Raw genomic sequence first — 27,525 nt, 5'->3', positions numbered from 1 at the left:
GACCCAGGCTCTTTGCTTAGAGTGGCTCTTAGCTTCCAATTGGTTGCCTGTCTGATGACCTCACAGGTGGGTGGCAGCTTTGTCCTCTGCTTCACAATGGGAGCTCCCGGGGCAGGTGCGGTCCAGCATCTCCCGCCAAGCAATGGTGCCTTGACCAAGATGCTGCACCTGTTGGACTCCTGGAGCTCTCTCCAGGCCACAGGTTAGCTGCAAACTGCAGGCTAAGAGGTTCAGAGCCTGGAGGTCAGAGGACAGCCTTCTGGGTGGGAATCTGGCACCGGGAAAGTCGGTAGAGCTGCTAGGTAGCACACTGCGGCTTCCGCCCAAGGATGTGAATTGTTGCATGCCTACCTAATCTCTGAAAGGTGAGTGACTTCTGGGGTTCCAACAGTCACTCAGGGTTCTGTTTCCTTGGAATGAAGGTCGGTGGAGACAGCGGTAGGTTTAGGATACATGGTTTTATTTTCATGTACAGACAACCTGGGCGTAAGATGGAGAGGCTCTAACATGGGACTGAAACTGGCTTGGTTGCACTGGTCAATGATCTCCGGCAGGTTAGGGACAAAGGTGAGAGCTGTTTCCTAGTTCTGGGCTCTCATTTCTGGGGTGCCTCAGGGTTCTGTCCTCTCCCCCATGCTTTTCAACATCTACATGCAGCCGCTGGGAGAGATCATCAGGGGGTTTGGGCTGGGTGTCCATCAGTATGCAGATGATACCCAGCTCTACCTCTCTTTCAAATCAGAACCAGTAAAGGCGGTGAGGGTACTGTGTGAGTGTCTGGAGGCGGTTGGAGGATGGATGGCGGCTAACAGATTGAGGTTGAATCCTGACAAGACAGAAGTACTGTTTTTGGGGAACAGGAGGCAGGCAGGTGTGGAGGATTCCCTGGTCCTGAATGGGGCAACTGTGCCCCTGAAGGACCAGGTGCGCAGCCTGGGAGTCATTTTGGACTCACAGCTGTCCATGGAGGCAGAGGTCAATTCTGTGTCCAGGGCAGCTGTTTACCAGTGCCATCTGGTACGCAGGCTGAGACCCTATCTGCCTGCGGACTGCCTCGACAGAGTGGTGCATGCTCTGGTTATCTCCCGCTTGGACTACTGCAATGCGCTCTATGTGGGGCTACTTTTGAAGGTGACCCGGAAACTACAACTAATCCAGAATAGACTGGTGACTGGGAGTGGCCGCCGAGACTATGTAACACTGGTCTTGAAAGACCTACATTGGCTCCCAGTACGTTTCTGAGCACATCTGGTGGGAGGGCCTTCTCGGTGGTGGCACCTGCCTCCCACCAGATGTCAAAGAGAACAACAACTACCAGACTTTTAGACGACATCTGAAGGCAGCCCTGTTCAGGGAAGTTTTTAATGTCTGATGCTGTATTGTTTTTAATATTCAGTTGGAAGCCGCCCAGAGTGGCTGGGGAAACCCAGCCAGATGGGCGGGGTATAAATAATAAAATTATTATTATTATTATTATTATTATTATTATTAAACACAGATCTTGCTTCCCCATTAGTCACAGCTTTCGATCCAGCACAGAGCAAGGAGGTCTCTGTGTATCCAGCTTCCAACCACTTCAGCTGTCACACACCACACCTGGCTATTATTCTCCTACCTGGCAGCAGCTAGGTGAGGGTGTATGTGTGAAGGAAAAGCCCACCCTTGTGGAAGAAATACTTCCACAACTGGGTGTGAATGAGCTCTGGGAGGAACGGGAGGCGAAATGGGATTGCCACCTGCAATCATGTCGACTAACAAGCCGATGTGGGTAGGGATGATTTTCAACAGGACTGGTGGGTGAGAGAGGAGAGAAGCTTATGCCTTTCTTTCTACTACGACTTTGATGAAAACCACTGCATCCCAAATGGTAGTTCTGTTGAAAATCATCTCTTCCCCTCCCCTGCCATTCATTCTTTTGAAAATCTCATGTGATTTCAAGTTGGACCTCCAAGTCCAAACTAGAGGTGCAACAAAACTGGAAGGGTGAGGGGGTTCCTTCAAAAACAGAATGGCTGAACAAATTGGTAGAATTTGCTGAATTGGCTCAAATGACAAGCAGGCTGAGAGGTTAACCAAAAATTTATTCAAATATGGGACATGTTCAAGAACTACTTAAAAATATATATATATAACAGTAGTGTGGATTCTTTGACAGCATTTGACTGATTTCTGTATACATGAATGAAAAGATTCTAAAATTAGTAAGGAACTTTAAGATAGTATAATTAGTATAATGTTAAGTTTTGTACAAGAGGAAAATAGAAAAGGTAAAAGCATTGTGTGGCTATTCCCTCCCCCCCACAGGTGGAATAAATGAAGACAACGGACACAGAGTTTTAGGTTAATGGGCGAAAAATGGCCACAACTTTATTGATTACAGGAAAGAAGGGTATTGGCTTTAGGCATTGGCCCTAACCGACTATCCGGTCTGACCGGGAAGGGTTAAACACCAACAGGGGGAGCCACCCGAGATGCATATCCCTGGGCGCTCCCCAAGGGGTTACCGCTCGGGGGCGCGCTTTAGGCCCTAGCCTCCGTAGGTTTCGGACGAGGCGTCGCCCCTCGGAGTCCTTTAACGAACTACCCTTCAAGCATTGGGGGAGGTGATGGCGTTCCTCCCCCCCAACCTCATCTGCATGATAATACCCCGGCCAATGCCTACCGCCAAAACCGAGGGAGTTGTGACGATTTGCTACGAGGTAGGCGAAAAAACCAAGTGGCTCACAAAACCAGCCAATTAGCCAAATGGAAAAACTCCTACCAGGCCCCTTGCGGCGACCAGCCGAAGCCCATAGCAAGGTCAGTGGCAAAACCTAAAGGGCGGGTGGGTGGGAAACTGCGTCGTCTCCAGGGAAGAAAGGGGGTGAGCCAGGGGCTGCCCTGACCTTAAGTGGCCCTAGGAAGGCCCGCCCCTGCCGCCAGCCAATTGGCTGGCGCCACAGGGTATGCTAATTGGGTGAATCCCTGTCTCCTGCGAGGCTGACGCCAGCCTCGCAGAGTGTGGGCGGGGTCGTGATCCCACAACCCCCCCTCCTCCTGAAGGTCGGAAGGGGCATTGTGTGGCTATTCCCTCCCCCCCACAGGTGGAATAAATGAAGACAACGGACACAGAGTTTTAGGTTAATGGGCGAAAAATGGCCACAACTTTATTGATTACAGGAAAGAAGGGTATTGGCTTTAGGCATTGGCCCTAACCGACTATCCGGTCTGACCGGGAAGGGTTAAACACCAACAGGGGGAGCCACCCGAGATGCATATCCCTGGGCGCTCCCCAAGGGGTTACCGCTCGGGGGCGCGCTTTAGGCCCTAGCCTCCGTAGGTTTCGGACGAGGCGTCGCCCCTCGGAGTCCTTTAACGAACTACCCTTCAAGCATTGGGGGAGGTGATGGCGTTCCTCCCCCCCAACCTCATCTGCATGATAATACCCCGGCCAATGCCTACCGCCACCGAGCCGCAAGCCGGCTCGCCGCCAATACCCTCAGACCTGTAACCAATCCCTAACGCCTTGAAAATTATCTGCCAACCAAATAGCATTGCCAGCATCGGATAGATGCACGCCATCCCAGTGATAAAGCATTTCCTTGTCAAACCGTATGCACGCCATCCCAGTGATAAAGCATTTCCTTGTCAAACCGTATGCATGGGTGCTGAATGACCCGACCGCCCCATGCGGCCACTCTACGAGCCACCGTGCGCTCCACAATCCTCCTAGCTTTGTTCACAGCCACGGGTTTTTCTGCACCCCTTTCCAACATCGCCTTTCCAGCAAAGATGACCAGATTATTGTAATGTTTTCATGGGATGCCCTCAACAATTCCAAGTCATTGATAATGTTCCATATCAAGTCCACCCCTTTCCTATACGCCAAGTCGTTCTCGCTCAGCTGGATGACCATGGCACTGGGTGGGCCCTCAATGCCACTCCCACCCAGGGCTGCCACTCTACGCACCACCGCCCAATGCCAGGCTTTCCTAGCCCTGTTTATGGCTATCGGGCACCTGCAATCTCTCCAAACCCGCCTCTCCATCCACGAGGCCCCAAATAAACTAGTAGTGACGTTTGGGTAAGAGGCCTTAAGTTCCTCCAAGTCACTAAAGATATGCCACATCAAGTCGACTGCCTTTCTGTAAGCTAACACTTTTCGCCTAATTGGATATCTAAAGCATCTGGGGGCCCCTCCGCCGCCTCTCTGGCCCTAATAGCGGGCAACATTTTTTGGCCCAGCGCATTCTCCTTCGAGAGATCCAAGATATATTTATGTAGCTAAGGTGCGGCCCGAGACCGGAATTGATGGCGCGGACCCTGGCCCAATGCACCATGCTGTGCCCGATTATCCAGATGCGCGCCCTCGTAGCTCCTGCACCCTATTAGCGGCATGGTTTATATCCCAGTGGACGGTGCAGGGCCTATACTCCAAATATGCATCACAACGTCACCTGAAAGCAAAAGAAGGTAACAAAGCCAGGTCAGGTATACTGTGAACAATCACAAGGTCTTATGAATATATCCTTTATATGCATCAGACTTCCCTTAATGCATCAGACTTCCACTGCCCCCAAGTCCTTCATCCTTTCAGATGAGAGTCCCAAATGCACTGCTGTGGTGGCGGCCCCAATCCGAAAGGAGTTAACCGTGAATTTAGCTGAGGGTAAACCTCAGGCAGCAATCGCCCTTCGCATAACGTGCATGGACTGATGCCGTGCAAGGCCGGAGCCATCCCAATGTTCGAGGAATGGACCTGAGACGGTTGGTCCCATGTACATGAATTGTTTAGTGTCCTTTACTGCTGATCGGTTTTGGAACATTGGACATGCAGGACTAAATTGGATCTGAACAAGGTCAGGTCTCTCAAACTACCTCGGGCAATGGAATCTGGTTGGCCCTTACAAACCACTTCGCCACTGCGCATAGCGCCAAAGGCAATGGAGTATGCAGCTGTAAATAACTGGGCCTTGTCCTCGGACCAACAGATACTTCTTAATTTTCTTCCTTCTTGTTGTTGTTGTTTTTTTTTTTTTATGGTTTATTATTATTATTATTATTATTATTTTACATTTATTTATTTATTTATGAATTAGCATAGAATGTCATAAGTTAAGGGCCTTCTACCATCACTTTTAGGAGGCTGCGGCCTGCGCCAGCCCCACAGTGCCCTTCACACTAAGAAGGCCACACCAGGGTCTCTGGATTAAACAACCTTACAGAAAAAAGAGATTGCCGCCTACTGGATGTTTAAGAGTCTTTGCTGCACGACCCAGCACTCTCCAATGTACCAAGTATTGCAGAGCTTCAGCCTTGGTAGGAGGCGTGTGAAGCTTAGGATTTTTTAATTTACCTTGAGGTGTGTCCAGCGTAGGTTTTTGGTTTTTTTTGTTTTTGTTTTTGTTTTTTACTATTATTATTATTGTCATTATTATTATTATCATTATCATATTTTATTATTATTATTTTATAAGTTTGCCTTGAAACTCCATAAAGTCCACCCAAGCCCTTTTAAAAGATCTAAGCGTGGGCTTGGCTCCTGAAGCTAATACTCCCTTCAGGACATCATGTTCCCAAGGCTCCAAAGGTGCTCCCGGAATGGCTGTGGCAATTCGCTGCACCTGTGCATCCGTGATGCCCTTGTTAACCCCAGGGGTAAATTTGTTAGAGAAGTAGATGTTTATTTCTAAGCACTAAAGGTCAAAGGTCCGGGACAGGTTTGCCACTCTAGGAGTGCGATAATTGTTTAGACGGGACACTTCCCGAACTGATTCTTTGGTTTGGGGGGGGGGTTCCCCGAGTTAGGGGGTAATGAAATGAGGATCCTGAGGCCATAAGAGAAACTCTTTGCTGCCTCTATTTTTTTTAGGGTATCTATCGAGAAGGGTTCTAAGAGGTGAGGGCTCAACAGAAGAGAACATCCCAGTCAAGGGCCAAATTAATACCAGTTTCTGGCTGTTCTTTTTGGCGGGTCTGTGAGCTTTTCCAGACCCCTGATGGAAATGCCCCCTGCTGCCCGGAAAAGGCTGTTTACCTTTAAAACACGAAGACGCTGGGTGGTTACCTAGGCACTTCTCACATTCATGCACATACTTACAATTTGGCCCTTGGCACACACCCGTGTTGTACTCCCAGCAAACCTCATGGTGAGGGACTCGCTTGGCTTCAAATTTTCTGACTTTCCTTTTCCCACATAGGGACCCATATGCTCCATCCAGTAATTCTGGTCGCTCGGAACACAGCAGGTGGTGGGCAGCAGGAAGCTTTTCTGAATCGTCCTCGGCATCAGAAGGCTTACTTCTTTTGCTCTTCTCGGCCGAATGCTTCTTCTTACTTAGACTTCTTTCTCCCTTCCACAGCATTCCCTGTGGAATACTGGGAAAGTCTGGGGTATACTGAGAGGCAGAAAGGTTATAATTGTAAGCATGAGCCCTACCTCCCGAGGATCTGTCATTGGAAACCCAGGGACACGTAGACTGTAATTATGTGTGAGGATGCATAAATGGATTGCTACCCGAATGTGGAACCCTAAATAAGGAGGCCAAAGTGCAAAGGAGCTCCTCACTATTTCGGAAGAGGCCGTAGTGACCATGGGCCTGAATTGTTGGTAAAAGGTTTCCAAAGCAGAGGAAACACTGACTAGGCCTGTGGGTTGCAGGGCACAGGAGGCTACCCTAACCCATCTTGGACACAGGACTCACTGTTGAATCATTGGCTGCTCTCAGCACTGCTGCGGTGGCCGCGGAGGTACCAGGGCGGTCCACAACGTAGGTGGCGTATCCGGGATGCATTCTTGGGTGAGCGCAAGAGGTGCCGCTGCCACCTGGCCTGCGGGCCTATATTGCCTATAAAATGTCTAAGAGCATTGAAAAACTGTGCCAAAGTATGTGGGTTACTAGGCACTACGAAGGCCTGAGGCCCCTCTTGGTTCCCTTATGCCCCCCCCCGATACAGTAGGCATTACAAAGCCTGGGACCCCTCCTGGTTCCCTTATGCCACCCCAGATATAGCGGCATTTTGAGCAGACATAGTTTGATACCCTTAATTAGCCTGGTTCAGTAAAATCAACGCCAACTAGCTTGGATTATATGGGTGAGGTGCGAGCAATATCACAGTAGTTCAGTATTGTCTGCACTGGTGAGTTTAAAGGAATCAAAGATGCCTAACTAATCTCCAACAAATTGTATTTAGCTGCAAACAATATCACCGTAGCTCATTATTATCTGCACTGGATAGCAAACCAAAATACAAGCCCACACCTCAAGCAATGTATTTAGAGGAATACTGAGTCTATAATAAACAGAAGAGCACCTTTGATAATGTCAGCAGCTATGCAGCAAGCTAGAGGTAGAATTATACATTGTAACCCAGCAATACAGCAGTGAAAGATGATAAGTTGACTTATGCAACAAACCTATAAGCAAAGCAAAGCTCCCAAAAGCCCTTAAGCACTATTATCAAAATCAACCAAATGATTTAAAATTGCCAGATTAAATATATACTTATAAACTAACTGATGAAATACCAGAAAGAGATGAACGTAAAAGAGGCATGAGCTATTTGCTTTAGATTCCCTATAACCTGTATGCAAAGCTCGCAAGAGATTGCAGGCGAAGAAACCCTTTAATAAATCAAATGATGTAAAACCTGGATCTCTTTTCCTTATAACTATGAATTGACTATACCAAATTATAAAATTAAAGCCTAGGCAGAGAGTAAATGACACAGCTCCACAGAGCACCGCAAGCTGAATGAAATAATTTGAATTCCAATATACTATGCACTAATGCTTCAATTTGATTTAAATGTGTTTCCTAAATTCCCAGAATGAAATTCTCGAGAGTGTAAGTATAAACAAAAGCAGTCAAATTAATTAGAGGATATTAATTCTAAGATTAGCCTAGCCAGAGACGCTGTAGCCAGCTCTATGCAAGCTTATGCACCAAGAGGAGGGGCTCCCTGCAGCCCCTTGCATGCTCAATATTTAAGCTAGGCTCTAATAATAGTTGCGCTTTCATCCTTTGTTTATATAGCTTGTGTTTATTTCCTTTGTTTATATTGTTTATATTGCTTTTGAATTTAAAACCAAAATAGAAAGTGAGGGGCACTCAAAAAGTAGATCCCACGTGGTTTTGCCTCTCCTAAAATGGCCGCCGCCGCAAGGCCACGTGGGCAATCAAAATGGCGGCCGTAATGCGTTCCCACTGCCTAGCGGCAAGGAACATGTGCGGAAACACTTAACGCTAGCCCTTTAACACTGAAAAAATTCCACAACCGCAAGAGCAAAACCTGCAGGCATTCCCCACGTACCCCTTATGAACATTAATTATTTCCCTGGTTTTTCCGCCGGTTAGGCTTAAAAGGTAGGGTTTTTAAAATTACTTCCCACGTGGAGTGCCTATAGTAAAATGGCAACCGCCCGGAAGGCCATGTGGGCGGATGAAATGGCGGCAGGGGCACGGTGGTTGCCCGGCAACGGCACAGCTGCTTCCGATGCTTTCCAAGTCTAAACTTCCGCGCGAAAATAAAACAGCCTGTAGAACTCACCCCCTCAAGAATGCTGCTGAAATGATTATTTGACAAGAAATTCTGCCCCCTCACCCCAGCAGGAAAATGAAACACAACCGGCACCAAATGCAGCCCGCTCTCCTCCCGCAGCTGCCATCCACCTAATTGCACCACGCTCCCCTGCACAAACCCCTAGCTAAAGCATGAAGCCCCAACAGCAAAAACCTGATTGGATGGGTGCGCTGTGTCCTCCGGCCTTTCTTCCTTGAGCTCCTTGCAGGACAGGCAGTCAGCAGTCGAGGGCAGGCAAGGGATCACCAGAAAAAGCTCCACAAAGCTGAATAAATTCTTCTGAAGGGGGCATGCAGCAGCAGGCAAGGCAAGCTCCTGAGGGCAGGGAACTTGCACCAAAACACACAGAGCTTCCTGTAAAACTGTAGACGTGAAAGAGATGCTGGAAGGAAAGCACACAAACACACACACACAGTGATTTTAGCTCAATTACAGCTCCCGTGTTAAACTGCAGCAGCTGGAATGGAGCGCAAAGGGGGAAACCCCCAGAAGGAGAAAAGCCCCACAAAAATAGAGATAACAACTCCTGAAAATCAAGCAGTTTAGAAATAAAGCAACACTAGCAGCGAATGCTGAAAATTCCCTGTAAAAGAAAGGGAGCTTTTTCTGTGAAGCTACAGCATATTCCACGAGGTGCCCTGCAGCTCAAGAACAAAGGCAACAAAGAAGCAAGGCAGGAACGCTCCAGGCAAGGCAGATAAGATCTCCCACAAGCAGGAACAGCTGATATGCGGGAAACGTGAGGGCTGGCCGGGGAGAGGGGAGAAACGAAGGGGCAGAATGGAGACTGTTTAAATTAGCTGGGGAGAGGGGAAAAACAAGGGGGGCAGAACGGAGACCGTGTAAAATCAGCTGATTAAAAGAGCATTCAGACCGTGGGGAGAGAGGGGGAGAAGCAAAAGGAGGAAGGATGAGGAAATTCTGAAGCACCTCTGCTGACCACGGGAACAATAAACACACACACAAACAGCAACGCACCAGCAGAATTAACGACGAATGGCAATGTAGTCACCCCCCCAGGCACCCCAATCAATTAAAATTCAGCCAAAGTACCCAATTATGAAGAGAGCAGCGCAATAAAGGCAAATTAAGCAGCCCTCACTCCTAGAGGAGAAAGGAATAACAAAAGGTAAACTTCCCTGTGGTCCAGCAGCTGAGGGAAAACCCAAACTGCAAACTGCAAACTGCGTCGTCTCCAGGGAAGAAAGGGGGTGAGCCAGGGGCTGCCCTGACCTTAAGTGGCCCTAGGAAGGCCCGCCCCTGCCGCCAGCCAATTGGCTGGCGCCACAGGGTATGCTAATTGGGTGAATCCCTGTCTCCTGCGAGGCTGACGCCAGCCTCGCAGAGTGTGGGCGGGGTCGTGATCCCACAACCCCCCCTCCTCCTGAAGGTCGGAAGGGGCATTGGGGGTGGGAAGTCTCATGTGTATATATGTAGGAGTGTATGGTGAATTGTATTGTATTTTGAATTGACACTGTTTTGTAATCCCCGCCCAAAAGACCATATATAATTATAGTGGCACCTCTGGATGTGAACGGGATCCGTTCCGGAGCCCTGTTCGCATCCTGAAGTGAACGTAACATGCGACTGCGCGTCTGCGTGTGTGCAGGTTGCGTTTAGCCGCTTCCGCGCATGATGTCATTTTGAGCATCTGCGCATGCGCGAGCGGCGAAACCTGGAAGTAACGTGCTCGGTTACCTCCAGGTCGCTGCAGAGCGCAACCCAAAAATCTTCATCCCAAAGCTACTTCAACCCGAGGTATGACTGTATGTTATCATATCAAGTAAATTCAATAAAAAATTAAAAGCAAAAAAACAAAAAAACAAACTATGGGTGCAAACTTTGATTGACTAAATCAATCAGCCTGAGGCTTTCAGCCTGAGAAGAGCTATGCTGGCAGGGGGCTTATGGGAGTTGTAGTCTAAAACATGGCTGTGCTAGCCAGGACTCATGGGAGTTGTAGTCCTGCACATGACTGTGGCGGTGCGGGGCTGATGGGTGCTGTAGTCCAAAACATGGCCAGCTGGCAGGGGCTGATGGGAGTTGTAGTCCTAAACAATCCAGAGCAGCGGTTCTCGACCTGTGGGTCCCCAGATGTTGTTGGACTACAACTCCCATCCTCCCTGAGCTCTGGCTTTGCTAGCTAGATGTGATGGGAGTTGTAGGCCAACAACATCTGGAGACCAACAGGTTGAGAACCGCTGATCCACAGGATACCAGGCTAGGGAAAGCTGCCTCCGTCCAATTCACCCATGGTTCCTCTTCCCCATTCATTTCCAGGGAATGCACGCCCCACCCCCCAGCCCTGTGGACCATGGTGCTACCTAGCAGAGGAAGAGCTTAGCGGAAGACCCCAGCCATGTGCATGGCCACCTTTGTGATAGTGCTCTCAACCACTTACTACTTCTTGATGACCGACCGGTTCCATTCTGAGCTAATCGCCTCCACCCAGTTCCTCGGCCCCTTGGCTGCCCCGCTCCTTGATGTGCTGCGCATCACCTCTGACCTAGGGCGCCACATCATCTACTTATTCATCTCTGGTGCCCTTGCCTTGCTGCTCTCTACGATCTCCTCGTGGGTGCAGGAAAAGGTGCTGGAGGAGACCAAGAACGTGGGCTTTTCCTTAGGGTCGTGAAATCAGCAGGGCTTGGAAACAGCCCTGTTGCAAAACAAGACAATGTGGGAGCTTTCTATTTGCCCCTAAACACTGCAATAAACATGCCTCCCCCTGCATGGTGTTCTTCTAGCGTTAAGTCTTGGGTTTTAACTCTGTTGACAGCTAGGAAGACCCTAGCAATTCGCAATAGGCAGGGACGTCTCCACTGTGAGCGGGTGGGAGAAATTTAGCAGAGATGAAAGTTGGGGCTGCTAAAACGCCAAACAGCTCAGGGTGAAAAGGGATTTTGCCAGGAAAACCTGCTCTATAATGTTGAATTGGAACTAATCAATCATTTGGGTTTCCCATGGATTGCTGTTTGTTCCGATTCAGCAGTAAAGAGCAGGTCTTCATGCTCTTGGGCAAAAAAGAAAAAAGAAGTGCTTGGACACGGAGCTTTAAAGCACAGACTTCTTCATTTCAGGGTCATGGATTCGAAACCTAAGTTGGGCAAAAAATTCCTGCATTGCAGGGGGTTGGAATAGATGACCCTCATGGTCCCTCCCAAATCTACAATTCTATGATCTGTGCCTAGAAACATGGCAAAAAAAGCACGTCTGAATGAGCCCTGAAGACAGCTTTCTCTGGTCCTATGTTGGTTTAGCGTTGCACCCCTTTGCCCAACAAATCTGAGTTGGTCTTTTTTTTTTAAAAAAAAAAAATTCCCATTACTAAAATTAGTCATGATGTGATTCAGGAGCAGATTAGTATTGGGGTTTTTTGGGTGGCTCCCCGCCCCCCAAAAACCCCTTCCCACTCAGAAACTTGGCTGGGTTTTCTGGCCAGAGCTGAATGAGATCCTAACCACTGCCACCACCCCATGGACCACAAGAGAGACCTACCCATGGAGACATATCCCAGTTCTCATCTGGACCGCTAGGCTAGCCACATTAGGGTCTGTATGACGGAAGACCTCTGTGGGAGATTCTATTCCAGTAGTCACCCCATGATGACTTTCTGAAGGTTGACCTCTACTGCTTTTTCCATTGTACTTTTTCCCGGTCAACGGAGGAAAAATCTGAGAGAGCGTGGTCCAGCTTCCCTAACAGGAAGTCTTCTCCAGGTGGCCCCCAGTCTTCAGCCAAAAGTTGAGGGCTTGCAGGGCTGCCATTACCCAGCTAGTTGGGTTTGTGACATCAGCAGTCAAGAAACAGAGCGCCCTCCCCAGGGAAGCCACTCCCATTAGGCTGGTATGTGGTGTGGGAGACATCTCTGCCCAATGAACGGGTCAATAATTCAGACACGAGGACGGGCCTGGGGGTAACATCTAATGCTGAGCTCAGCCTAGAAGGGAGGTAAGTTGGGGCTTTCCTGCCATGGGAGCCCGAAGACCATACCGTGGATCCCACTGCTCATTTTTACCCCTGGTATTAAGAAGGGGCAAGGCCCATCCATCCCAGCATCCTGTTCTCACCAGATGCCCCAATGGGAAGCCTGCAAGCAACAGAACGAGTGAAAGAGCACCCTCCACTAGTGTCCAACAACTGGTATTTAGTGCTCAATCAGAGCAAACGTCAATTTGAATTTTCTCTGGATTGCCATTTGCTCTGACTGAGCTTTAAAGAGAAGACTTTCATGGAGAATGCTACAGAGCAAAAAAATAAAGGGCACTTGCACACAGGGCTTTAAAGCATAGACTATGCCTGTAAAGGGGATGCGGGTGGCGCTGTGGTCTAAACCACAGAGCCCAGGACTTGCCGATCAGAAGGTCGGCGGTTCGAATCCCCATGATGGGGTGAGCTCCTGTTGCTTGGTCCCTGCTCCTGCCAACCTCGCAGTTCGAAAGCACATCAAGTGCAAGTAGATAAATAGGTACCACTCCGGCAGGAAGCTAAATGGAGTTTCTGTGCGCTGCTCTGCTTCACCAGAAGCGGCTTAGTCCTGCTGGCCACATGACCCGGAAGCTGTACGCCGGCTTCCTCGGCCAGTAAAGTGAGATGAGCGCCGCAACCCCAGAGTCGGCCATGACTGGACCTAATGGTCAGGGGTCACTTTACCTTTACCTTTATGCCTGTAAAGAGCAGAGGAAAGGGAAGTGTGGAAAAACCCTAATTTGGGATCCCAGTGTCTAAAATTAGTCGTTCTTGCTATTATTAACAAGTCAGGGCAAATCCACATGGGGAGTCCTGCTGATTCCCTGTGAAGCATGTGTGCATGTACATGCGTGTGTCTGGATGCACGTAAAGTGCGTCATGGGTGCATAGGAGGAAGGTGCCAAACTCTCACACGTTTCTCCATCTTTCAAACACCTCCTTTCTCTTTGAGTAGTCATGAAGTCTCAGTGGGAGAACATAAGAAGAGTCCAGCTGCTTGATCAGGCCAACAGCCTGTTCTCACAATGGCCAACCGGGTGCCTCTTCTGGGAAATTCACAAGCAGGATTTGAGCCTTAGAGCCTCCTCTCCTCCTGTAGTTTCTGGCAACTGGTGCTCAGAAGTACTGCTGCCTCGGGCAGTGAGTTCTAGTGTCATGAAGGAGGGAGGAAAACCTTTCTTAGTCCACTTCCTCCGTGCCACGCAGAATTTTATAAACTTCTATCACGTTGCCTCTTGAATCCCCCTTTCTGTATTCTAAAAAGTCCCAAACGTTGCAACCTTTCTTCATCAGGGAGTCTCTCTATCCCCTCGATCATTTTTGTCACTCTTTCTGAACCTTCTCCAACTCTGCAATGTCCTTTCTGAGGTGAGGTGGCCAGAACTTGTGCTCAGTACTGCAAATGTGGTGCCGTAGATTTGCACAATGGCGTTATGATCCTGGCAGTTTTTGTTTTCAGTTCTTTCCCTAAGGATCCATAGCATGGAATTTGCCCTTTTCACTGACTAAAAAGTCTGAAATGCTGAACCTGTCACTTACTGGTGTTTTGCAACTTTGACCTGTTGCAGGACCTTAGCCAGACCTTAGCAGAGCATACAGAGTTCCAGAGAGCAATCAGTTGCAGGCAGGATGGACGAAGCAGGAACCAGTAACTTGTTTATTATTTACAGCAGACTCTACAAGTTACTATATACAAGAACAGATACGGATCTTAACTAGCTCTCTCTTAACAAACTCCAAACTACTCTCAGAACACAGAACACCACACTGACCAACAGCACATTCTGGTCAGTAAGGTCATTAGTCATCATGCCTGTGTGAGACCTCAACCAACGGTAGAGCTGTATCTAAGGTCCCACTTCTCCAGGCAGAATAACTCCTCTGATCAGTCATCCTTGGCTTTCAGCCAACTTCTAATTGCTTTGTGTGAAGCTGCACAGAATGGCACGTTGTCAAAATCTCAACACTTCCTTATGGTCTACCTAGTTTAGCATCCTGTTCCCATGATGGTCAACCAGCTGCCTCTAGGAAGTCCACAAGTAGGGCGTAGAATCGTAGAATCATAGAATCGTAGAGCTGGAAGAGACCACAAGGGCCATCGAGTCCAACTCCCTGCCAAGCAGGAAACACCATCAGAGCACTCCTGACATATGGTTGTCAAGCCTCTGCTTAAAGACCTCCAAAGAAGGAGACTCCACCACACTCCTTGGCAGCAAATTCCACTGTCAAACAGCTCTTACTGTCAGGAAGTTCTTCCTAATGTTTAGGTGGAATCTTCTTTCTTGTAGTTTGGAGCCATTGCTCCGTGTCCACTTCTCTGGAGCAGCAGAAAACAACCTTTCTCCCTCCTCTATGTGACATCCTTTTATATATTTGAACATGGCTATCATATCACCCCTTAACCTCCTCTTCTCCAGGCTAAACATGGCCAGCTCCCTTAGCTGTTCCTCATAAGGCATCGTTTCCAGGCCTTTGACCATTTTGGTTGCCCTCCTCTGGACACGTTCCAGTTTGTCAGTCCTTCTTGAACTGTGGTGCCCAGAACTGGACACAGTACTCCAGGTGAGGTCTGACCAGAGCAGAATACAGTGGCACTATTACTTCCCTTGATCTAGATGCTATACTCCTATTGATGCAGCCCAGATTTGGCCCAGATTTGGCGTGAGCCAAATCAATCAGTATGAGCTGTTCAGCAATGGAATGGACTGCCTTGGGAGGTTGTGGACTCTCCCTCATTAGAGGGTTTTAAGAAGAGTTTGGTTGGCCACCTGCCACGTACAATCTAGTTGAGATCCTTGCACTGCTGGGGGTTGGACTAGATGACCCCCAGGGTCCCTTCCAACTCTTCTACAATTCTTTTTTTCCATTTTTGTATATAAATTTGTATTTGTTTTCAACAAATCATTTTCAACAATAATTGAACATATTTTAACATCTTATACAATTTTTTGACTTCCATCAATCTCATCTGAAAATTTTCCAACCTAATCATTAAATATACATTTCTCACTTCCACTATTACATTTAACTCATAACTGATATCACTATTCTTTCTCTAATTTGCAATACTTCATACGTTTCTCCTTACAAAGCTTCTTGTAGTCCTACTAGCGTAATTTGTTGGTTACAGTTGCTCTTCAAATAGTTTGTGTATTTATTTCAATCTTCTGTAAATCTCTGGTCCCGCAGGTTTCGAATCCTTCCTGTCATTTTATCTAATTCTGCATAATCCATTAATTTTGTTTGCCATTCTTCTTTCGTCAGAATCTCTTCTTGCTTCCATTTCTGGGATAACAATACTCTTGCTGCTGTTGTTGCATACAAAAACAATTTAACATCTTGCCTATTAATATCCTCACCTATAATATCAAGTAAAAAAGCTTCTGGTTTTTTAAAAAATGTATACTTCAACATCTTTTTCATCTCATTATATATCATTTCCCAGACGTTTTTTACTTTCTTACATTCCCACCACATATGGTGAAATGTTCCTTCTTTTTCTTTACATCTCCAACATTTATTACTTGTCTTATACATTCTAGCTAATTTCACAGGTGTAATATACCATCTATACATCATTTTCATCATGTTCTCTTTCAAGGCATTACAAGCTGTAACTCTTCTACAATTCTACAAAATCATCTCCCACCCGCGGTCCTGAGCGGCTGGTGTTCAGAGACCGATTTCCTTCAACACTAGGGACAGTATCTAGCCATCACGACTAGGAGCCCTTGGCAGCTATAGAAAATACGACTGCTTTTGGGAGGGTTGGGTAAGGTTAGGTTCTAGAACTGTGGCTGTATCTAGACAAAAAAGCATTTCAGGAAAATGTGTTGTAAACTTCATTATGGGAAATCAAGTTGGCGAAAGACGGGACTCCACGGCGCCATCTGGTGTCACAGTGTTATAACGCATTTAAAACACTATTTCTTTACTTATGTAGCTGAGTCCCATGAGCTGGAAAAGATCCGGTGCTTTAACCCACTTCAATTGGGTAAACCTAAATTTCCCCTGCATCCTTGAACCCCTCCTCTAGAACAGCACCAGTCCAGAGACACCCTTGTTCCCAGGTAATATAATATCCCGGCAGTAGTTTAAAACAGTGTCAATGCTGCGTAAATTAAATCCAGCAGTTATCAAAACATGACTTTAAAATAGCAGCAGTTTTAAGCGCAGAGCATTAAAACATTAATTAAAAGCAGCTTGGAGCAGAGAAGTCTTCAGGGCCCGTTTAAAAAACTGACAAGAGAAAGGACCAGATTCACCTGCTTAGGAGTGCTAGAAGATGCCTACTAAATGAGACTGTTTCCTGCCACCCCAATATCCAAGAGGTGAGAGACTCCATGGGTTCCAGGCATTTACTCAGGGTTCTGTTTCCTTGGAATGACGAAGACAGTGGTGTCTTTTGAATATATGGCTTTATTCACACATATCCACAAGGACGTGCTCTATGGGAGCCTTCTTCAGGCACCAGGCAGGTTGGCAGACCAATTCTGCATTACAACGGTGTCTGTGAAGGTGGCATGAAGGCTGACAATGTTAACCTCGCCATGAGGGAATCCCTTGCAGACAACCGCAGTCCCTGAGACAGACAGTCAGGTGACCAGAGGAGGAATGACCTCTGGGAGGCGTGCAGAGAGAAGAAACGACATAGCACATCTACAGCAGCACAACCGGACGCCTTCATCTGCCCCAGCTGCAACAAAATATGTCTCTCCCAGAATCTTTTTATATGCAACATATAAAGTTATTTATATATTATTTATATTTATAAAGTTATATAAAGCAAGGTTATTGATTGCAAAAAAAATGGAAATCAGAAGAAGTACCAACACTGAAAGATTGGCAACATAATTTTTTTGAAATGATTGAATTAGCAAAAATGACGGCAACAATTAGAATGCAATCTAATTAAAATCTCAAACAGGAATGGAAATGTGTAGAAGAATACATGACCAAAAGATGCTCCAACAAGAATTTATTGATATGTATAGACTGATTTCACAAAGTTAAGTTAAGCTAAGCAGATATACAAGAATGAATGTTTAATTATTAAGATACAAAAATACAATCTCATTAATAAAGTTACAAAATAATAACAAGGAAGTCATGCACGGGTAGAGGGAAGACACGGGGCAAGAAATAAGAAATGGATAAATGTTGGTACATAATGAAATGTGAAAATGTGAATTTACGAATATAATGTATATGTACCATTATGTAAAGATTTCATATATGTATCGCAACATTAATAATAAAACAACAACAACAACAAAATGTCTCTCCCATATCAGTTTCTACAGTCACAGCAGGGGCTGTAACTCTCCAACGGTTTGACTTTACCCCCAGAGGTACACTCCATTGTCTCCCGAGACAGACAGGTGCCAAGAACAATGCATGGAAGATCAGCACTCATACTACACTGGTCAAAGTTCTCCTACCTAGCAGGTAGGAGAGTCAGAAGGACGGCAATTCGAATCCATGCAATGGGGTGAGCTCCCATTGCTTTGTTCCAGCTTCTGCCAACCTAGCAGTTTGAAAGCATACCAGTGAAAGTAGATAAAAAGGTACTGCTGCGGCGGAAAGGTAAATGGCGTTTCTGTGCGCTCTGGTTTCCGTCACGGTGTTCCATTACACCAGAAGCGGTTTATTATTTTTTTTAATGAATATTTATTAGCATTTCCAAATTAATTCAAAATACAAAAAACAAAAAGAAAAACAGAAAATACAAAAAATACAAAAATACAAAACTTAAAAACAATTAAAAACACATAGAATTTCAATTGCTTACTTTTCCTTTATCTTATTTCTCAGACCTCCTCACCCCTCCCCTCTCTGTATTCCAATTCAAATTGTTAACTCAGCAAGTCCTCACCTAATTTAATTCACTTTAAAAACCAATTTTACTTTGTCTCATCTTAGCTCTCATCCAAACTTATACCTCAATACTTATTCTTAAAACATTTTCTAAGATCGACCACAATTCCCTTCCACGAATTTCCCAATTTTCATACAAATAATGAAATAAAAAGAAAACAAATTGTAATTATATAGTGGGAGAAGCAACAAGAGGAACAGCCATTTTAGATCTGGTCCTAACCAAGGTTGATGACCTGGTTAGTGGGGTAGAAGTGGAAGGATCATTAGGCGCGAGTGATCATGCTCTTCTGAAGTTTACTATACAGCGGAAAGGAGCAGCCAAGCATACTAGGACTCAATTTCTTGACTTTAAGAAAGTTGACTTCATAAAACTTAGGGAAGTGCTGGGTGAGATCCCATGGACAGTAATACTAAAAGGAAAGGGAGTTCTTGATGGCTGGGAGTTTGTTAAGAGGGAGATAGTAAAAGCACAACTTCAGGCAATACCAATGAGACGGAAACATGGAAGGTGCCTAAAGAAGCCAGGGTGGCTATCTAAAGAACTTTTAACTGAGTTAAGATTAAAAAAGGATGTGTACAAAAAATGGAAAAGGGGGGAAACCACCAAAGAGGAATTCAAACAAATAGCCACAAAGTCAGAAAAGACACAAAGTCAGAAAAGCTAAAGCACAGAATGAACTCAGGCTTGCTAGAGAGGTTAAAAGCAACAAAAAAGGCTTTTATGGGTATGTTCGTAGCAAAAGGAAGAACAAAGAAACAGTGGGGTCACTCAGAGGAGAAAATGGTGAAATGCAAACAGGGGACACAGAAAGGGCTGAACTCCTCAATGCCTTCTTTGCCTCAGTCTTCTCCGATAAAGAAAACAATGCCCGACCTGAAGAATTTAGAGCAAATGATACAGCAGAGGAAACACAGCCCAGAATAACTAAGGAGATAGTACAAGAATACTTGGCTAGTTTAGATGTATTCAAGTCTCCAGGGCCAGATGAACTGCATCCAAGAGTATTAAAAGAACTGGCAGATGTGATCTCAGAACCACTGGCAGTCATCTTTGAGAATTCCTGGAGAACAGGCGAAGTCCCGGCAGACTGGAGGAGGGCAAATGTTGTCCCTATTTTCAAAAAGGGGAAAAGAGAGGAACCAAATAATTACCGCCCAGTCAGTCTGACATCAATACCAGGGAAGATTCTGGAGCAGATCATTAAGCAAACAGTTTGTGAGCACCTAGAAAGGAATACTGTGATCACCAATAGTCAGCATGGATTTCTGAAAAATAAGTCGTGTCAGACTAACCTGATCTTGTTTTTTGACAGAATTACAAGCCTGGTAGATGAAGGGAATGCAGTGGATGTAGCCTACCTTGATTTCAGCAAGGCATTTGACAAGGTGCCCCATGATATTCTTGTAAAGAAGCTGGTAAAATGCGGTCTTGACTATGCTACCACTCAGTGGATTTGTAACTGGCTGACTGACCGAACCCAAAGGGTGCTCATCAATGGTTCCTCTTCATCCTGGAGAAGAGTGACTAGTGGGGTGCCACAGGGTTCTGTCTTGGGCCCGGTCTTATTCAACATCTTTATCAACGACTTGGATGATGGACTCAAGGGCATCCTGATCAAATTTGCAGATGACACCAAACTGGGAGGGGTGGCTAACACCCCAGAGGACAGGATCACACTTCAAAATGACCTTGACAGATTAGAGAACTGGGCCAAAACAAACAAGATGAATTTTAACAGGGAGAAATGTAAAGTATTGCACTTGGGCAAAAAAAATGAGAGGCACAAATACAAGATGGGTGACACCTGGCTTGAGAGCAGTACATGTGAAAAGGATCTAGGAGTCTTGGTTGACCACAAACTTGACATGAGCCAACAGTGTGACGCGGCAGCTAAAAAAGCCAATGCAATTCTGGGCTGCATCAATAGTATTGCATCTAGATCAAGGGAAGTAATAGTGCCACTGTATTCTGCTCTGGTCAGACCTCACCTGGAGTACTGTGTCCAGTTCTGGGCACCACAGTTCAAGAAGGACACGGACAAACTGGAACGTGTCCAGAGGAGGGCAACCAAAATGGTCAAAGGCCTGGAAACGATGCCTTATGAAGAACGGCTAAGGGAGCTGGGCATGTTTAGCCTGGAGAAGAGGAGGTTAAGGGGTGATATGATAGCCATGTTCAAATATATAAAAGGATGTCACATAGAGGAGGGAGAAAGGTTGTTTTCTGCTGCTCCAGAGAAGCGGACACTGAGCAATGGTTCCAAACTACAAGAAAAAAAATTCCACCTAAACATTAGGTAGGAAGAAGTTCCTGACAGTAAGAGCTGTTTGACAGTGGAATTTGCTGCCAAGGAGTGTGGTGGAGTCTCCTTCTTTGGAGGTCTTTAAGCAGAGGCTTGACAACCATATGTCAGGAGTGCTCTGATGGTGTTTCCTGCTTGGCAGGGGGTTGGACTCGATGGCCCTTGTGGTCTCTTCCAACTCTACGATTCTATGATTCTATGATTCTACCCTTTAAATTCCCAATTTCTAATCCCCCCATGCCCCCTTCCCGGTTTCCATCTCCAAAAAATGTCTATCAGTCTCAATATGCAATCAGCCTGGAGATCTAACATCTGAGGCTCTTAATTCTCTCTCACTTCCTCTCTGCCGGTCTTTTTGATAGTCCTTAATGTTAAACAGCAAATCTCGGAGAAGCTCCGGCCCAACAAGGTCCATGTTTCTAGCCTGTGGGGTAGTCCAAATCTTGTTTCATACTCCTTTCAAGTCCAATTGTCCCCACTGCTCCAACCTCCACCTTAATCAAATTTGTAATCCTTAGGTCTTCAGATCTCCACACAAGGAGATCCCTCCATTTTTCACTCTCCAATTCAGGCCAGACTTTCCACATCACGTTTTTATTTTCCTTTGTTGCCATCATGTCAGGCCTCAAGTTGCGGCTCTCCTTTGGCATCTGAAAAATTACGGCTCCTCCTTCCTTTTCTTCAGGGGCAACATATATCTCCTTCTCCAAATTTTCAAAGCTCTCAAGTTTCTCTGTTTTTCCAGTTGAATAGGCTTCCTGTTCCAAATCCTTATCAAATTCAATGATGGTGTTTACTGTTAAGTCCAGAGTTGTAACACTTGTAGCCAAAACATCAATTTGGCCTTGTAACTTTCCCAAGAGAACAAATGCTCTGTTCAGCTCAGCCTGAATTTTCCCTCCTCCAGCCATTCTTGTAATGTCCCAAAACCCAAAACTAGAGGGATTTTAGCTCCTTAATGTTTCTTTCAGCTCAAGTCCAAAAGTTCAGTTAGTTTGTATCAGCCCTTCCTTATTTTCAGCAAATTGTAACAAATATAACCAGCAAGAGCAACAGAAACAAATTTCTCTTTTTCCGTCTTGACAGCTGACTTGACAGCTGTCAAACTCTTCAGTACCTCAAGGCTCTCTCGCAGAACACTCCTGGGTCCGGGGGGTGGGGGGTGGGGTGGCACTTCAGCTCCCAAAATTAATTCTTTGTCTGCAGGCTCCCCTGCTTCCAATACAATTTCAAGTAGTGCCAAACCATGAAATTAAAGTCTTTTACAGAAGAAAAAGAAGATTCTCTCGATCTTAGTTAGCAGGTCCTTTGCTTTAGATTGTTTACAAGGAGGGAAGGCTGACTTCCTGTTTGGACCTTCCCCGATCGTGCCTAATTCATAAAAAGGAATTTTTCTTTAAAGTTCCAATTTCCGTAATACTCAAGGGTTGTTACTTTAGAGTCCAATTGTTCACAAGAAGTCAGCGCTCTCCAACAAATGGCTGTGCGGCTTCACTCCACGGGAGAAGCAGTCGACTCTCAGCACCACGCCGCTCACCCCGTCCCGTTCCGGAGCCTTTAAAAAGGCTCCTTCGCAGCTTGGGGGGGCGCAAAAGGTGCCCACCGAGTCCCCATGCTCACAGGCTTCCACGCCTGTGATTTTTAAGGGTCCCCGCTTTGCCGTAGCGGCAGGACCCAATCCCGCGGAGCCGATCCCTCCGGAGCTCGGAGGGAATCCGCCATTAGTCGGTAGCACCAACCCGGAAGTCGCACCAGAAGCGGTTTAGTCCTGCTGGCCACATGACCTGGAAAGCTGTCTGTGGACAAACGCCAGCTCCCTTGACCTGAAAAATGAGATGAGCAGCGCACCCCACAGTCACCTTTGACTGGACCTAACCATCCAGGGATCATTTACCTTATACCGGGGTCAGCAAGCTTTTTCAGCAGGGGGCCGGTCCACTGTCCCTCAGACCTTGTGGGGGGCCAGACTATATTTTGAAAAAATAATAATGAATGAATTCCTATGCCCCACAAATAATCCAGAGATGCATTTTAAATAAAAGCACGCATTCTACTCATGTAGAAACACGAGACAGGCACCACAAATAACCCAGAGATGTATTTTAAATAAAAGGATACATTCTACTCATGTAAAAACACACTGATTCCTGGACTGTCCGCGGGCCAGATTGAGAAGGCGATTGGGCCGCATCCGGCCCCCGGGCCTTAGTATGCCTTAGTATGCCTACCCATGCCTTATACCATTTACATTACCCAGTGGTCCCCCCCCAAAAAAAACCCCCACACGTTTAGGAGTACTCTCATTTTGACTCAAGAAAACCACCATTTTATAGTTCAAATCTGGGACAAAAAATACAGTAAATGGACAAAAGTACAAAGGTTCACAAAACGTTTAGGGGTATGCGTACCCCTGCATCCCCCCTGTAAGAAAGCACTGACCTTACCTTGCAGCTAGGTGATGGAGTGGAAGAAACCACCAATCAGTCTTGGAGGGGGGCATCATCACTTTAGCTGCAGCCCTTGCAAGCTGACTCATTATTTTGGGATGCTGATGAGGACACTTAAGTGGCCAGCTAAGGTCACTGACCAGGGCAGTAACCTCCATCAGATTCCAACCCTCTCAGGGGCACAAGACCCCAAGAACTGGGAGGGACTCGGGATGTCATCCAGACTGACCCCCACAAAAAACCCACAACTATGCAGATTTTTTAATTTATTCTAAGTAAAGCAAGGAAACTATGGCCCTTCCTGTTTTGTTGGACCACATTTCCCATCATCCTTGACCACTGGCCATGTGACCTGAGGCTCATGGGAGCTGGAGACTTTACGACAAGATCTGGAGAGCCATGGATGCGTTGCACTTGATTTAAAGGATCTCCCACCTTTGAAACTGCCAAGGGCAGGGGGATAGGGACAAAAAGGTCTTTTAGTCCCCAAAGCACTGGAATAATCTTCCGTAAGAAATAGAAATGCAATAAAACTGATTAAACTTGTTAAAAGAAGGTGCTAAAACAAGCAGTTAGGACCATTCAGGAACAGAACTGAAAACTGCCAATATCATAATACCGTTATACAAATCTCTGGTGTGGTTGCATTTGGAATTCCGGTTACATCGCCTCAAAACTGATATCGGAGAGTTGGGAAAAGGTTCAGAAAAGGACAACCAAACTGATCGAGGGGGTGGAGCAACTCTGCTATACGAGGAAAGGTTGTAGCTTTGGGATCTTTTTCGTTTATAGAAAAGGTGAGTCAGAAGAGACATGATACAAATTTATGAAATTATACATGGATAGCGAAAAGGGTTTCTCCCTCTCTCGTAACAACAGAATTTGTGGACACCCCCAAAGAAGGTGAAGAACTACCGATGAAAGAAGAATGGAGGATGAAGTTGATGGACTATGCAGAATTAGATAAATTAACAGGAAAGATTCGAAACCTGCGGGATCAGAGATTCTTAGAGGACTGGAGTAAACATATGAACTATTTGAAAAGTAATTGTGATGAACAGATTACGCTAGTAGGACTGCAAGAAGTTTTGTAAGGTGGATAATCTGAAATATTGCAAGAAGGACTATGAAAAGAATTATTAGTTAAGGACAATTAAATGCAATATAGAAATTAAGAACGGAAACTCATCAGAGGTGTTGACGGAAGTCTAAAACATTGTATAAGATGAGAAAATGTGTTGCATGACTGTTGGAACTGATATGTTAAAAAATCAATAAAAATGTATATATAAAAAGAAATTGAATGCTGGAAGATTCGGGACAGATAAAAGAAAGGGCTTATTCATGCAGCACAAAGTTAAACTATGGAACTCCCTGCCACTGGAGGCAGTGATGGCCACCAAGTTGGGTGGTTTCAAAAGAGGATTGGACAAATTGGTGGCTATCAATGGCTACTAGCCAGGGTGGCTATGGTCTGTCTCCACAATCGGAGGCAGAAATGCTTCCAGACATCAGTTTCTGGAAACCAAAGGAGGGGAGAGGGCTCTCGTGCTCGGATCTGGTCGGCCACTGTGAGAACAGGATGCTGGACTAGATAGGCCTGCTCCAACATGCTCTTATGTTCTCATCTTCTTATGATCCCTGTGGAAGGTCTGCTGAATTGGATACAAACCTTTTGTTTCCATAGATGGGGTGCCACCACCAGAAAGACACTCTTTCCATCTCTACCTGTCCCAGCTCAGAAGGCAGATGCTGTCCCTTCAGGGAGACCTGGGGAGAGGAGATTCCCAGTTGCCTGCCTCCTCTCTTGGTATCTTTGAAACAGCTCAGTGAACACGTAAAAAACAGGGTTTTGTGTTGGCTGTTTTTCTGAGTCACGCAGAGTGATGCAGCGGTTTCACCCTTGAAGCCTTAGTGATGAAGTAGATTCCACACACAAGACTCTTTGCTTGCAGGGTGCCAGCTATTAAAGAGCAGTTTTATTTATGCATGTCAAGTCCAATACAATGCATTTCTCTCCCTTGAGCCCAAGAGAGGGTTTTCTTGCTTCCAAAACTCCTTTGCAGCAATGCATAAGTTACAAGATTTTGCAGCTGTGGCAGAGGTTTTCCTCTCCCCCCGTACAATTTATTATTTGCAGAATGCATCTTCCAAATAATACAGTACAAATACTGACATTTTTTGCCTCCCCAGGGGGATCGCCATGGCTCGCCAGAAGCCCTCGCAACCTCAGCCGTCGGAGCTGCCGCCGGTGCAGCCGACTCCTGGCTGCAAAGTGGTGGCGCCACCCACTGTGTGCAGCAGGTTCCTGGGGTCCTTCCTCAACGGCGTCAAGATGGTCCTGAGCATCATCTTGTTCCTGGGCCTCTGTGCCTTCACGGCATACGTTGCCCTGCTCTGCACCGCCCTGCTGTTTGCGGCCGTCCAGGTCCTCTTCAGCACCCTCATCCCGTCGGCTCTCCTCATCCTGCAGTTCCTGCTCTCCGCCATGCTGCTCCTCTTCTGCCTGCAGTGGATGAGCGAGATCTTGTCACAGCAGTTCCACGTCCACGAGCCGGTTTTGTGAGATCTTCCGGGAATACAAGCACCAAGGAGGACTGGGCTTGGCTTGGCTGTTTTTCTTCTTCCTGAGGCAGAGTGGGGTGAGGGGTGCAAGTCTGGAGTGTGTGTGTCACCCTCCAGTCCAGAGGTGGCCAACATTTTCTCTGTTAAGGGCCTTATTCCCTCAGTGGCAGGGTGGGTAAGAGCAACAAGTCAACAAGAACTCTTCCTTCCTTCCTTCCTTCCTTCCTTCCTTCCTTCCTTCCTTCCTTCCTTCCTTCCTTCCTTCCTTCCCCATCTCTCTCTCCCACTGCTTCTATCTCTTTCTGCCACCCAGGGGTGCCAACTTGAATAAAACATTGGGGTGGGGGCAGGTGAGCCCCACCCCGCACAATCAATCACGTGATCCAGCACATGCACACCATTTGAATGGCAAGGCCCATCAATGGGGGGGCTGTCCCCCTCAAATATTTTATGGGGGGCAAAGTGGTGTCTTCTCCCTGCCCTGTAGTGAATTTGGGACCTCAGAGCTCCTCCAAAGAGGGGGAAGCTGGAAATTGAAATTAACAAGGTCGTCCACTTCAAAACTGCAGAGATGAGCTCTCTGGTTTCACAGGGGTGACCCTCTTAAGCATCACCAAACGTGCAGGAGAGATGTAGAGGACCCACAGAAATCCCTAAAATGCACATACGCTAATAGATACCTATAGTTCCTCCTCCCGCTTCTCTGAAGGGGAGCTGCGCATCTCTACCTCTCTGCGCAGTGCCATTCACTCCATAAGACACACTCACATTTCCCCTTACTTTATAGGAGGAAAAAAGTGCGTCCTATGGAGCGAAAAATACGGTAAATAGAAATCCCACAAGGCCTTGCCATGGTGGGGAACAGGACTCAGTGCGTAGGAGACCCAGGTGCTTAGCTTCCTCTCTAGGTGCTAACCATGGAAAAGTGATTTCAAGTGCACGCCCCCATTGGCTCTGCCTTCTGGGTCTTCATTGTTTCCTCCCCCCCTTTTAAATCATTTTTATTAGTTATCCAATAAAAACATCCAATTAACAAATCCATCAAATCATAATCCAATTAAAAATAAAATAAAAAACAGCCAAATTACAATCCAAATTATTTATTCTTAATCATGATAATAGATAATAGATAAAAGATGATAATAAATAGGTTTCTAAATGAGGCTTGGCATAGAAAACAATTGTAGGTATAGAAAAGTAGAAAAAGGAACGTACCAATCACCTCCGTAAATCCAAACACCATGATGAGAATCTTTTTGAAGTCCAAGCTTAAACACCAGGGACTATGCAATTCTGCAGATTTTTTCTCAGTCGTCTTCGGTCTAGACTATGTCTGTTTACTGTCCAAATCTAATTATTTTATCAAACAGATATTTCCGGCTTGTGAGAGTGACTTCGGAGAGTGCCAGCCGTGCTGTGCTCTGGGACCCAGCGTCCTGCCGCTTGCACCTTGGTGCCAGTTGACAATCTCGGATGGTCTACGGGTCTACGAGACAGTTGTCCCCCAACCTGGGGAGTCTGCCAGGGCTAATTATCCCCATGTTGTTGTTTAGTCGTTTAGTCGTGTCCAACTCTTCGTGACCCCATGGACCAGAGCACGCCAGGCCCTCCTGTCTTCCACTGCCTCCCGCAGTTTGGTCAAACTCATGTTCGTAGCTTCGAGAACACTGTCCTACCATCTTGTCCTCTGTCATCCCCTTCTCCTTGTGCCCTCCATCTTTCCCAACATCAGGGTCTTTTCCAGGGAGTCTTCTCTTCTCATAAGGTGGCCAAAGTATTGGAGCCTCGGCTTCAGGATC

At 46.4% G+C, this 27,525-nt stretch overlaps 1 protein-coding gene and 1 long non-coding RNA gene across 4 annotated transcripts; both read left to right on the top strand.

The window, feature by feature from the left end:
- Positions 1-100: 100 nt before the first annotated feature.
- On the top strand, positions 101-11,293 carry LOC307224419. Of its 3 annotated transcripts, XR_013842493.1 has the most exons (4): positions 101-365; positions 476-567; positions 1,517-1,629; positions 10,843-11,293. It is a non-coding gene; the product is annotated as an uncharacterized lncRNA (long non-coding RNA). The 3 variants fall into 3 exon arrangements; XR_013842492.1 differs by lacking the exon at positions 1,517-1,629; XR_013842491.1 differs by lacking the exons at positions 476-567; positions 1,517-1,629.
- Positions 11,294-12,359: 1,066 nt separating this feature from the next.
- LOC307224401 (uncharacterized protein) lies at positions 12,360-25,758 on the top strand. Its single transcript, XM_079991267.1, has 2 exons — positions 12,360-12,513; positions 25,355-25,758. Exon 2 carries the CDS (start codon positions 25,365-25,367, stop codon positions 25,725-25,727), a length of 363 nt encoding a protein of 120 aa, XP_079847393.1. The 5' UTR covers positions 12,360-12,513; positions 25,355-25,364; the 3' UTR covers positions 25,728-25,758.
- Positions 25,759-27,525: the final 1,767 nt, after the last annotated feature.

This window comes from Podarcis cretensis (genome assembly GCF_951804945.1).
Source record: "Podarcis cretensis genome assembly, chromosome: 9".
Taxonomy (NCBI): domain Eukaryota; kingdom Metazoa; phylum Chordata; class Lepidosauria; order Squamata; family Lacertidae; genus Podarcis; species Podarcis cretensis.
Note: the sequence above shows the minus strand (reverse complement) of the source record. Positions and strands in the feature narration are given on the sequence as shown.

Excerpts from the sequence above, each read along its gene's own strand:
- LOC307224401 (XM_079991267.1), top strand. The coding sequence starts at position 25,365 with ATGGCTCGCCAGAAGCCCTCGCAACCTCAGCCGTCGGAGCTGCCGCCG.